The sequence below is a fragment of the Chelonia mydas genome, chromosome 2 (genome assembly GCF_015237465.2).
Source record: "Chelonia mydas isolate rCheMyd1 chromosome 2, rCheMyd1.pri.v2, whole genome shotgun sequence".
NCBI lineage: Eukaryota > Metazoa > Chordata > Testudines > Cheloniidae > Chelonia > Chelonia mydas.
Genome location: NC_057850.1, coordinates 187,156,203 through 187,168,609, shown reverse-complemented (window position 1 = coordinate 187,168,609; position 12,407 = coordinate 187,156,203). Strand labels below are relative to the sequence as shown.

At 39.6% G+C, this 12,407-nt stretch overlaps 1 protein-coding gene across 7 annotated transcripts in view; it reads left to right on the top strand.

Moving 5' to 3' along the window:
• Nucleotides 1–12,407, top strand: part of ANO10 (anoctamin 10) — a 237,346-nt gene that overhangs the window by 61,476 nt on the left and 163,463 nt on the right. For 4 of the 7 annotated variants that reach the window (XM_027822503.3, XM_037890359.2, XM_043540867.1 and 1 more), the window contains exon 11: nucleotides 2,222–2,350. In XM_027822503.3, coding sequence (XP_027678304.2) covers nucleotides 2,222–2,350 — 129 coding nt within the window. Of the gene's footprint in view, nucleotides 1–2,221; nucleotides 2,351–2,458; nucleotides 4,276–11,059; nucleotides 11,180–12,407 lie in introns of those variants that run through there. The other 3 variants (XM_027822504.3, XM_043540868.1, XM_043540869.1) reach the window with 2 other exon arrangements.

The following is a 12,407-nucleotide window of genomic DNA, read 5'->3' as shown; positions in this document are numbered from 1 at the left end:
TTAGTATATTATTTTAAATTGGGAGGTGTTGATAATATTGTGAGGGGGGGAATTCAAAATGACAGAAATTAGATATACGAATAGGAAACAACAAAGGAGATTAATCTTGAAAAAATACACAAATCATTTTGAGAAAAAATCATTAGAAATGCACACAGATATTCACTGGGATGGAGTTATATTTGAAGCACTATATTGCTAGATAACACTAAGGGGTGATGCTGGACAGCAACTGCACATGGTATACATTTACAATATGCCTTTTGGGCTGACCACATAGAAGTAGCCACAACCAGCTAATATTTTAAAACCTTATTGTCTCTGTATGTACTAGGTGTTTAGTGGTCTTTGAAAATGTTTATATTAACTAACATGTTTTAATTTACTTTAAATCACAGTTCCTTTCTGCAGTGTAGATGATCTCTTAGATAAGTCTTATTGAATTTAATAGTTTTTTTTTTACACTTTTTTTATATCATTCTTTTCAGTGAATTGTGGGAATGTGTTTAGTTTTATGAATATAAGAAAGTAAATTCAGGGCTTTTAGTATTTAATTTTGTATATGAGGTGCAGTAGTAAGGTGTTAGATTAGATAGAGGGTATTCTATGTAAAGAACCATTTGAATTATTGTATTGGCCAAGCTGAGTCAATGATTTATTGTCATAGTGAATGTTGTTTCTGCTGATTCATCATGGCAGACACTACATTTTGCCAGTCTCCTTTACTCATAGGAAAATTTCTCATTTATAGGTCAGATTTTCAAAGGTATGCACAATATTGCCGTTATATTAGCATGCACCTATTTTATGCATGCTTTTTAGATTATGAGCTCCTCAGTGCAGGATTCATCTTTCTTGGAAGTGTAGAAAGTTCCTAGCACGTGTGCTACTGTAAATAAAAAATAACATATACATCCATTTATGTCCGTGTAAATCAGCTGCCTGTGAACATGCACCTAACAAGTCAGTCACCTTGCTGGCGTGCACATGTAAATGCTTGATGTACAGATGAAAGCATAAAATTCTGTGTATTTACGTTTGAAAACATGGCTCATTTTATTCCAACAAGTTCTGGCTGGTGGAACGAGTTGTTTAAAAATCTTATTCTGAATTCCCCTGGTGTTTTCATATACTTAATATTCCAATACTTAATATTGAAGATGCAGTCAAAACCTCAGCACAGGACACCAGAAAATTTCTTTTTAAAGTCAGATTTAAATGCTAAAGTACCCCTGGTTAAAACTTCGCTCTTTGACACTGATTACGTCAGAGGTGGCTTTCCCTTAGGAACACACTGTACACCAGTCAGTCGGGCGGCTGGTCTGTAGGAGTATGTGCTACTGTTTCCATGCTCATGTTCTGGGTAAGATGAAAGTACTAAAGATAGGGATGCCATTCAGCCTTTTTTTCCCTTTGAGTTAATTCTGATTTTCAGGAAGATGATTTCATATCCTGCGAATCTAGCTTGTGAGATGTAAATGGTCCCAAAACAACTTTCAGGGCCTATGAAATGTTCATCATATTGTGACGAACAGTGCTTGAATTTTCCCCAGCAAACACAAAGAAGAGCCAACCATAGCTGTAGAGCAGTGGTTCTTAACCTTTTACTGCAGCCTGCACCCCTTTGGTTCTCAAAATATGCTCTCACACCCCTTATCAAAAATCAAAATATGTTCTCCCACCCCTTCTCAAAAATCATTGAAGTAGGTCAGTTCTTTAAACCTTGATATATTTTTTTGTTTGTGTATTACAGTAATTGTTAAAAAATGTATAATGTCAATAAATACATAGGTTTGATGAAACAAAGTAGTTGTATTTACGTGCCTGTGCTTAATTTGTGTTTTCGATGATTTACCTTCTAAAAAAATCTGGCATGTCTCGCACCTCCAGAAGGGGCATCTTGCACTCCCAGGGCGTGCGTGCACCCCAGGTTAAGAACCACTGCTGTAGAGGTACGGTTTGGAGGGTGCTAATGATGGGTTTTGTGATGGTGTAAGCCTTGTTGTGGACCCTGCTTATCCATTTAAGAGGAGATGTTGACAGGTTCCTGATAGAATCTGTTCAACTTTTCATCCGGTAGAAGTGTAATGTAAAAGAAAAAGGAGGGTAAAAATGTTGGGTCTGTCAGAACTTGGTACATGTGGGAAAAACCTTGTCCCAAGAGGACTGGAGGAAGTAGACATATTGATACTAATTATATTCCATTTTTGTTTTATTTCAGTTGGCTTTTGAAACTATGAGTGTTATATCAGTAGTTACTAACTGTGCACTGATTGGATTGTCTCCACAAGTAAATGCACTTTTTCCAGATTCAAAAACGGACCTTATTTTGATTGTGGTATTGGCAGAGGTAAGTATGAGATTTAAATATCTACATGTTTTTTAGTAGCAAATGGCATTTACATCACTTGGAATTTCTAATATCTCATTTGTCATATCTTTTTCTTTCATTTACCAGGAAATGGAAATTCTAGCATCAGAATGGGTTTTTCATTGTTTTACTCTTAGATTAAATTTTTATTCTTGGCGCTTTCATCTACTATGGATGTTGCACCTATGCTCTGCCACATAGTCTGAAATATTATGTGTATGTTGCATTATATATTTCAAGAAGGATTTAATAGTACTAACACAAGAATAAACTTAGTGTAGACATACCCTAATTGAGCTATATTAGGTCAACTTGCAGCCACCTCAGCGATTACTGATGTGGTGCATGTTCACACTACCCTCCTTGGGTCGGTGGACTGTGTCCTCACCAGGAGCGCTTGCACTGACCTAAAAGGGGCAGTGTGGGGAGCTGACAGCCTGGTTTCTCAGCTCCGCTGGCAGCTCCCTGCCAGGAGTCTGGCTTCCCCAGAGGCCCCTGGGCTCTCGCCAGGCTGCCTCCCCCATCCTCTCCCCATTCCCCGCCGAGAGTGGAGGGAAGGTACCTGGGGCTTCTCGCCCCCTGCCCCTGTTCCCTGCGTGGAGCAGCGGAAAGCCTTGCAGCCTTGTCAAATTCACTGCTCACTGAGCTGTGAAATTGACAAGGCTGCCCTGCTTGGTGGGAGGTGGGGAGAAAGGGCTGCCTCCGGGCTTCTCACCCCAGCTGGAAGCTGGGTCTGAAGCCGCCCAGCTCTCCAGAGGAGTGGGGGCAGCAGGGCTCTAACTGTCCAGCTTTCTTGTCACTTTCATGGCTCCTGCCATGAAAGTGACAAGGCAGCTGATGTAAGGGATGCATCGCCCGAACTACATGGACATAAGCCTTACGCCTCTTGTGGAGGTGCAGTTGTTATGTTGGTGAAGTAGGGCATTACATGGGCAGGAGGAAGGCTGTCGTGTAGTCACTGACATAATTAGGTCAACATAAGCTGGTTTACGTCGATGTAACTGTGTAGTGTAGACCAGCCCTTAGTGTATTTTATTCCTCGGGGTCAGATGCTCTCATACTGGGGTTTGTGGCCCCAACAGATCAATAAAGACTTTTTATGGGGCTACAGATTGTGTAAATCCATTCTTATTGAGGAAAATCCAGACAAATTATCCAAAAATGTTATAAAAGATGTAAATCAGGTATATAATGTATATAAGATGTAAATTATGACAGAGGGTGAGAAAAATTAAAAGGAGTAAGTGAAAGGGAAAGATTTGAAAAGAAATGGTCACTTGATATTGAGGCTGGAGAGAGAGAGAGGAATGTTCCATATAGCAAAAGACTGGAGAGGAAAAGTGTCCCACCCTAGAATTGGCCAGATTGTGTGAAAGGCAAGAGTGCAGGCTGATGCTGGATGAGCAAATAGTGGGAAGGGGAATAGGAAGACACTGAGGGCTGGTCTACACTACTGCTTAAGTTGTTGTAAATTACATCTCTCAGGGGTGTGAGAAAGAGACACCCGCCTGAGCAACGCAAGTTATATCGACCAAAGCGCTATCCACCCTGGTGCTATTTGACGGGAGATGCTCTCCAGCTGACATAACTTCCACTTCTCGTGGAGGTGGAGTAATTATGCTGATGGGAGAGCGCTGTAGTGTAGACTTGCCCTAAGATTGGAAAGTTTATTCCCAGAGGGAAGAAAGCCATTCAGGAAAGGACAGATCAACTGTTTTAAGAGAAAATGTTATTTCTTCTTGCTTTTCATATACAAATGTAAATTTTGGTTCTGTGCTGTAAAGTTTATAACAGAGTAATTGTACTTGTAAATTGATTTTAGTGTTTGTTTGTTTTAGACTTAATTATTAATACAAACAAAGATGTTGGAATAATGCATGTAAATAAAATTATTACCATATAGTGTAATCTTTTTATACTTAATTAACATTGAAATCATTCTATAGAACTGGCTAGTCATGATTTGTTTCCCTGAACTGGCTAGTCATGATTAGACATGGTCACTTAGGATTTGAGAAGGTTAAAGTGTGCTTATTTTTTACTTTGTTGTGTAATGTATAGCATTCTTTATCATTGTAAGACTATTGATTTATGTTCTCAATTTGTTACAAATTGAGAAAATAGGATCTTTGACTTTGATAACAGGGAATATCTAATTTTGAAAGTGCTTTTGGACATTGCGTGATTGTGGTTGGACCCTTACAAACAGAGGAGAATGAAAACCCTTATACTTGTTTTTTGTTTTTTAGGATTTTTTAAAAATCAGGATGTACTATTTAAAAGCTTGTCAGAAACTGTATGTTTTTAAAATTAATGTTGAAAGTATCACTGCAAACTGGTTCCATGCTTCCCTTAGATTTACATTGCATTACTAGAAATTGTCTGAGAAATACAATAAGAAAATCACAAAATTAAAAACCTTTTTCAGAAGTTAAGAATGTACTTTTTCTCAAGTTTTAAACAAAGCATAGTAAACCAACTCAGGATTGTTTATGTGGATTTTTGTTAGTTATGTCTACTCCAGCTCCCACCGCAAAAGAGCGAAAGGAAAAAAATATTAAAAATGATGTTTAAAAACTTTTTTTAATGTTTCCAGTCTCCCAAAACACATTTTTTTGTATCCATTTTTTTTTAAAAACTTAAATTTTATATGATTTGAACTCTACAGCCTTCTGAGTCCAAAGTTATCAATATCAATCAGGCAATGGTAGAGTGGACATAATTTTGCAAACTTTCTATAATACAAGTTATTGAGAAATGTTATATGAAGACAGTGGAGTTGAAAGAAAGCCTGTTCTCCAGCTGGTATAAAATCTTTGTGGCACAAAGATGTGTATATTGGTAAATTAATTTTTTTAAAAATTGTATTGAAACAGACAGACATCATGGGCTTACTTTTCATTTACATAAGACAATTTATACTGCTCTGGCAATGTAACTTTCTTCATAATTGAAAAGAAATGCACCAGACTGAACCGGTTGTCATTAGTAGTTATGTTGTGACATGTCTGCTCATTGACTGCAAGAGAGAGAGAAAGGGAGAGAGACTGACTGACTCTTCTGCCAAATACTCCTGAACCTAGGGGAAAGTTTCTTGGGCTGGGAATAAGGAGACTATGAGTTCCTATCTCACCTTTGCTGTCAGTTTATATTCCCATATACCTTATCATCACTGTTCCCTCTAAGCTGTGTGCATGTGCGCGCGCACACAGATCCTAAACCCTGCGCACACAGCAAAACACCGCACGCACAAAAATTTGCACAGAAGCACAACAGTTTGCACAGAAGAAATTTTTTGCGCACACGCCCTGTCAAAAATTTGCACAGAAGAAATTTTTTGCACACACAGCCTGTAAAAAATTAGAGGGAACATTGCTTATCATCCTTATTATTGACTAAATCCATGGACTCTTTCTAAAAAGCAGTCAAGGACTAGCACCCATCAAATTCACACTCTAGCAGAAAATCTTAATAGGGACCTCAGCAACATTAAGGCAGAAAAATGTCCCCAATGTGTCAGATGTGCCTATCTGTTGTTAAAAAAGAATCTCAGGTCATTGTGTTAAGGTTTTGCGCTAGAGTGACTGATAAAGTTGGAGTATATATTGCTCTTTCCATCTCCAACAGATGCTAAGTGAAAGCCTAATGGCATTTGGAGTGTTATTACCACTGCGGTGGGCAATATGAAAGGAGTGCAAGAGACTTCTCCCTTAATTTGTTATTTCTATGCTTTTCAGATTTTGAGTTGTCCTGACTTAACCTTAACTGTCACTAAACAAAGTTTTTGTATATGTTATAAATGAGAATCTGGCTAAACAGTTCTACCTTTCTTTGATAAAATCAAATTTGATTAAAAACTAAAGAAATTGTACTTTTTGGCTAGAGCCAAGCAACCAGAAAAAACATCTTTCTTTTTTTCCCAAAAGGTGTTTTTATTTTAGTAGAATAACAAATATTCTTGAAATTGAACTCATTTGTTTATATAGTAACATCTGACAGTATTCAATACTAAAGGCAGAGTTGCATGACACCATTGTAAGCATTCTGTACCAAACCCTTATATATTTAGGAAAAGAAAAAGAGTGTTTTACATTAAAAACCACTAACTATGCCGCTTTCTGCTGTTTCTATGGGAACAAACATGGTATCAGCAAAATCAGAGTAAAGGAATTAAAATATCCAACTTTCCAAAGTGTTGAAACAGTGATTTTAAAGCAGCTGACCCATTTTCATCAATCCAACATCTGCTTCCATGGCAACATGATTTGAACTAGCAGTCAGCAGCAGAATTATTGAAAGTCTTTCTTTTCTTTCACTTGTGGATAGATGCTGAATGAGTGCTGCAAGTGCACTTTTCAAACAAATGAGTAAAAGTAAATACCTTCAAGCAGGATAAAGTCAGCCATTCCCTAACACATCTTTAAAACAGTTACGTACCATAATAACTGTAGTTCTCTGGGCAAGATGGGTGAGGTAATATCTTTTATTTAACCAATTTCTGTTGATGAAAGAGACAAGCTTTTGAGCTTACACAGAGCTCTTCTTCAGGTCTCAGAAAGGTATTCCGAGTGTCACAGCTACATCCAAGGTGGAGTGCCCATATCACATATCCACACTCTTTGGGGAAATGTGCCCTGGGTGTGAAAGCCTGGAAATTTCTAGCCTGCAAATGCCCATTGGGTCCAAGTGCATAGCCATCTTCTCCTTTTGTGCAGAAACCCACAAATACAAAAGGGGACTGGACCCAAACTCCCTCTTGTTTCTTACATTAATGTGGTAATACCTGAGAAGTGACTCTGAAGAAGTTTGGTAAGTGGGTGGGGTTTGTGGATTCATAGGAACAATCATCTTGAAGAACTGTAGTTACTATGTTAGGTAACATTTGTCTTTCTTTGAAAATTGCCCATATGGATTTCCACTGTTGATCACTAGTCTAGGAGGTGTGAAGAGTGTTAGTTGAAAACTGATTGCAGTACTACTCCCCCACCCAAAGAAGGAGCCAAATGTAGGAATTATGGTTGCATAAAGGTGTGTATACAACTCTAAGTAGCATCCTTGAATAATTCATTAATGAAGATGCTGTGAAGCCATGCTGTGAAGTCTACCTTAGACCTAAAGAAATGTGCCCTAATCTCTACAGACAGGTGAACATCTGCCAGGCTGAAGTAGACAAATGTTAGGAATCCATTTAGGCAGCTTTTGTGTGGAAGATGGACCCATGTTTGATCTTATCTCTGGATCACAAAAACTCCAGGGATTTGTGGATTGGATTAGCCATATTAGTAATAATTAATAGTATGACATCTATAAGTATGAAGCCTGACCTTCCAAGTTTATGGGAAACTTTCTAGGGGAAACAAACTGAAAATCCATTGACCAGAGTTGAAAAGCAGTAATGTTAGCTAGTTAATAAGGCTCAAAAATTAACCTTTTAACTGTTTTAAGTGCTGCAGATAATCAAAGGGATTGAGAACCATCTTGGATTTACTCCTTTCTGAGTTTTCCAGATGGAGTCACTTCCATTTCATGCAGCAGATCTTCCTTATCAGAGGCCTCCTTAGTTTACAGTAAAGGCTTTGAACTTCTGCAGAACACTGCAGATCCAGTGCCCTCAACAATCCAGAAGCAAAACTGTAAACCTGAGAGACTTTGGATGTAGGTGAAGAATCACAACTCGATTCTGAGTCGTTAGATGGTAGACTTTGAACTTGGACTTGTGGTTTCCAGTATTGGTTCTAGTATGCTGGAGAACCAAGATTGATGAGTATATGGGGTTATCAGCAGGATCTTGACTACATCCTATTGCACTTTCTGGATACCCCAATCAAAGAGATGTTGGGTCCTGTCAACCTCTAGGTAAAACAGTTTGAGATGGCTTGATGCATAGTGACATCATCATCAAAATGTTTTTTCTTCATTTGCTGTTGAAAAAAAATGAATCCTTACAGATTTTGTGCTAAATTTCAGCTCCATGTGATTTTTAAATTACCAAGGTATTAGCCCTTTAAAAACATGGGTGTATAAAGAAAGCCAGAGGTGGATCCATAAGTACAATGGTAATAATAATCCTTTAATTGCCTATATTGTAGGGAAATTCCAAGGGAGAAACAACTGTGTCCCTTACTGACATGACCAATCCTGGATGTTCCCTTCTGTGCCTTGTGGTCCACCTCAGTGGTCATAGTGGCATCCATGGGCTGCCTGTTGCCAGCAGTTCTCAAGACCCCCTATCTCCTCCTGAGGAGATCATTCAGGGAGATACTGTCCTGCTCCATCACTTCCTCCTCAACAGCTCCAACCTCAGTAGGAGTTTGTTGAGGAACACGAGAGTAAAGTAGATAAGGAGGTGACAACACAAACTAACGTTTCATCATTGTCATGAGATAAGACTGTAATGCCTCCCCCATCTTCTATAACTGATGATTTCAAGCAGTTTCAGGAGCTGATGAAATATATTGCTGATTCATTACAAATTCTGGTAGAGGACGTCCAGGATTTCAACATAAACTTTTGGACATTCTACAGACTCTGTTTGAGTGACTGCCAGTGAATGAAGCCTGATTGGATTCTTTCAAGAACATATGGCAAACTCATTTCACTACACCGTCTACTTGCAAACAGGCTGATAAGAAGTAGTATGTCCTGGTAAAAAATCTGTATTTTTTGTTCTCCCACCCTCCATCAAATTCTTTAGTTTTGGAGGCTGTCAATGAGCATGGCAGACATCATATGTAGTCTACACCTTCCACTAAAGACCAAAAGTGACTGAACCTATTTGGTCATAAGAGCTACTCTTCAGCGACCCTGCAATTTTGGATCACAATAACCAAGCCCTAATTGCAAAGTATAACAACACAATTATGATAAATTCAACAATTGAACAGCTTTCTGTGGAACATTGTGAGCAGTTCAAGGCCATCTTAACTGCGGGTCAGCTCTTAGCAAGAACTTTATTGTAAGCCTCCCACGATGCAGCCAACACTGTGTCCTCCTTCTGTCTGTACTGCTGTACTCCATCTGTACTGCATAAAGCTTCTTGGCTACAGCTGTTTGGCCTTCCTATGGAGGTTTAAAATGCCATAAAATACCTTCTTTTCTATGAATTTACTCTCTTCTCTTAGTCCGTGGACAAATTTCTCCATACCTTGAAAGATTCCAGGGCTGCACTCAGTCCCTTGACATATACATGCCTGCAAACAAAAGAAAATTTAGCAAGTCACAAATGGTGTAGAGATCCCACCTGGTTCAGTTCTCCAATTACCACAGGCCTTCTGACCTCCTAAAAGAGGCCGAGATATCACAAGAACAGACTGCCTGTGGCAACTGCTATCATCCATCCATCCATCCTCTTTGTCCAAATGTCAACTTTGACAATTTGGTTCAGGGTCTGGAGCATCCCTTCTGCAGGAAGCTTCATCTGCACCATTGCACCCACTTCTCTCCCTTTGGACTCTCTCTCTCTCTCCCCCATTTTCAGCCTGCATGGGATCTGATTACATCTGATAAATGGGTTTTGGAGGCATAACATCGGATTACTCCATTTCTTTACCTCCATCCCTCCTCCCCACTTTTTTCAGGGATACACCTCATGAACACTTGCTGAGACAGAAAGTCATCTCTCTTGTATGTATGGGGGGCCATAGAAACAGTTCCAGTCTAGCCCGGGGGAAGGGATTCCATTCCAAGTATTTTCTGGTCCCCAAAAAGGATGTGGGATGGGAACCGATATTAGATCTCAGAATCCTAAACACCTTTGTGAAATCATGGAAATTCAGGATGTGACTCTAGCAGCTATAATTTCATCATTGGCATCTGTGGATTGGTTTGCAGCCCTCTATCTTCAGGACATGTATTTTCATGTCTCAATTCACCCACACACCAGAGGTTTCTTCATTTTACAGTCAGCCAGAATCACTTCTAGCATTGATTGCTTCCCTTCAGCCTCTCCTCTGCCCAGAGGATCATGCCTCAAAGATTATGCCAGTGGTAGCCACCAACCTACGTTGACATGGAGTAATCATTGACAGATAGACTTCATAGGAGCCCCTCTGGGTGCTATAACAGCCAGAGCTTACCTTCCTGTGGACAGATTTATGACTCTAACAGACCTCATTTCCACGGTTCAAATAAGCCCCCAGATGTTGGGGAAAAAGTTGTCTTCAACTGCTAGGACATCTGGCACCTTGTACTTTTGTAAGATAACATGCCAGGTTACATCTTTGCTGCTTCTAAGGATGGCTCAGAATAGTTTATATCCCAAACAAGGACAGTCTAGACAAGGCAGTGTCTGTCCCTTGCTGAGTACTAGAATTGGTAGAAAGACCCTTACAGAGTCTGTGCAGGAGTCCCTTTCACCCAACCTCCCCCTACCATTACTACAAATTGGCTATATCCCGCCTGGGATGGGGAGTGCATGTAGTGGGACACACCATTCAGGGCAAATGTTCTGTACAAGAGTGCTTTATGCACATCAACCTCCTGGAACTGAGAGCAGTTAGGAATGGCTACATCCACTTCCTTTAGTTAAGCAGGGTCAAATCCATCGAAGTCATGACAGACAACGTAGCTTGCTTATTATACATCAGTTGTTGGGTGGGGTGAGATCTCTCTCTCTTTGAGCCAAAGAAATGAATCTATGGAACTGGTATGTAGCCAGTCACATCCTCATTTCAACCTCTTACCTTCCAGGCATACAAAACACCACAGTTGATGATCTCTGACCTGGGGGTTTCCAGAAGTGGACCACGTTGTCACCAGTTATTTTTGAGAGGAAGACTGGGTCCTTCAGATTAAGGAACAGTGGAGAAATTACTTTGAAAGGTTTGTGAACGAAGATAATCCAGAAGAACCATGCCGTCTGAATAAAACCAAACGTGGGTCTGGTAGCACCTGTCTTAGAATAAGTTGTTGCAGAAGTATTGAGTAATATGAACAATTAGAAAACTCTCAGCCTCTATGGCATACCAGCAGAGGTATGGAGGTGCTTGGCTTAATATATTGACACAACTATTTAATTTCATCATGAGGTCTGGGAAGATAACTGATGCCTTGAGAAAAAGCACATTAGTACCAATATTTAAGAGAAAAGGAGTCATACAAGACTATGGTAATTACCACAGCATTAAACTCATGACCAACATACTGAAGATTTGGGAGAAAGTAATGAATAAAACTATAGAGAGAAGTAAAGGTCAGTGACCGTCAGTTTATATTTGTGTTAGCATCCATTGTTGACTTGCCTATCTTTGCATTGATTGCTTGTGAAAAAAAAATAGAGAAAAGAGGAAAGCCCTGCACATAGTATTTATCGATTTTGAGAAGGCATATAACCATTTTCTGAGAGAAGTCATTGGGTAGTGTATGAGAATGAAACTGATATTTGAAGACTACATCAGACTCATCCTGGACGTGTACTGGGTGCTGTTACCACAGTTAGGAGGCCATGTGGAGAAATGGAACAGTTTCTAGTAGGAGTTGGAGCACACCAAGGCTTGGCACTAAAGCCCTTTTTGTTCACGTGGATTCTTGATGCACTCACAGAAGACATCCAGAAAGTGGCATCCTGGTGTATGTTTTTTGCATGTCATGTAGCGCTTGTGGGGGAGAGCAAAGAGAAAATGGAAGAAGATTTAGAGAGAGAGAGAGAGGGGTATACATGAAAGAAATGGTATGAAATAAAACTAAGTATATGGTCTGTAGATTTGATGGTCCTTTGCAGGAATACAAGCAGATTGTAAGTCTGAAGGGCCAGCTACTACTAAAGGTACAGACGTTCAAATACCTAGGTTCGATAGTGCAGGATGATAGTGAGCTCAGTGATGAACATATAAGCAGAACAGGAAAGGCATGGGCTAAATGGAGAGAAGTGAGCAGAGTGATCTGCTGTAGGAGAATGCCTATTAAATTGAAAAGTAAGATCTACAAGATAGTAATTAGGCCTTTACTTTTGTATGGCTCTGAATGCTGGGCACTGAGAAAGAGACAGGAGCAGATCTTGAATACAATAGGAATGAAGATGTTAAGATGGACCATGTTC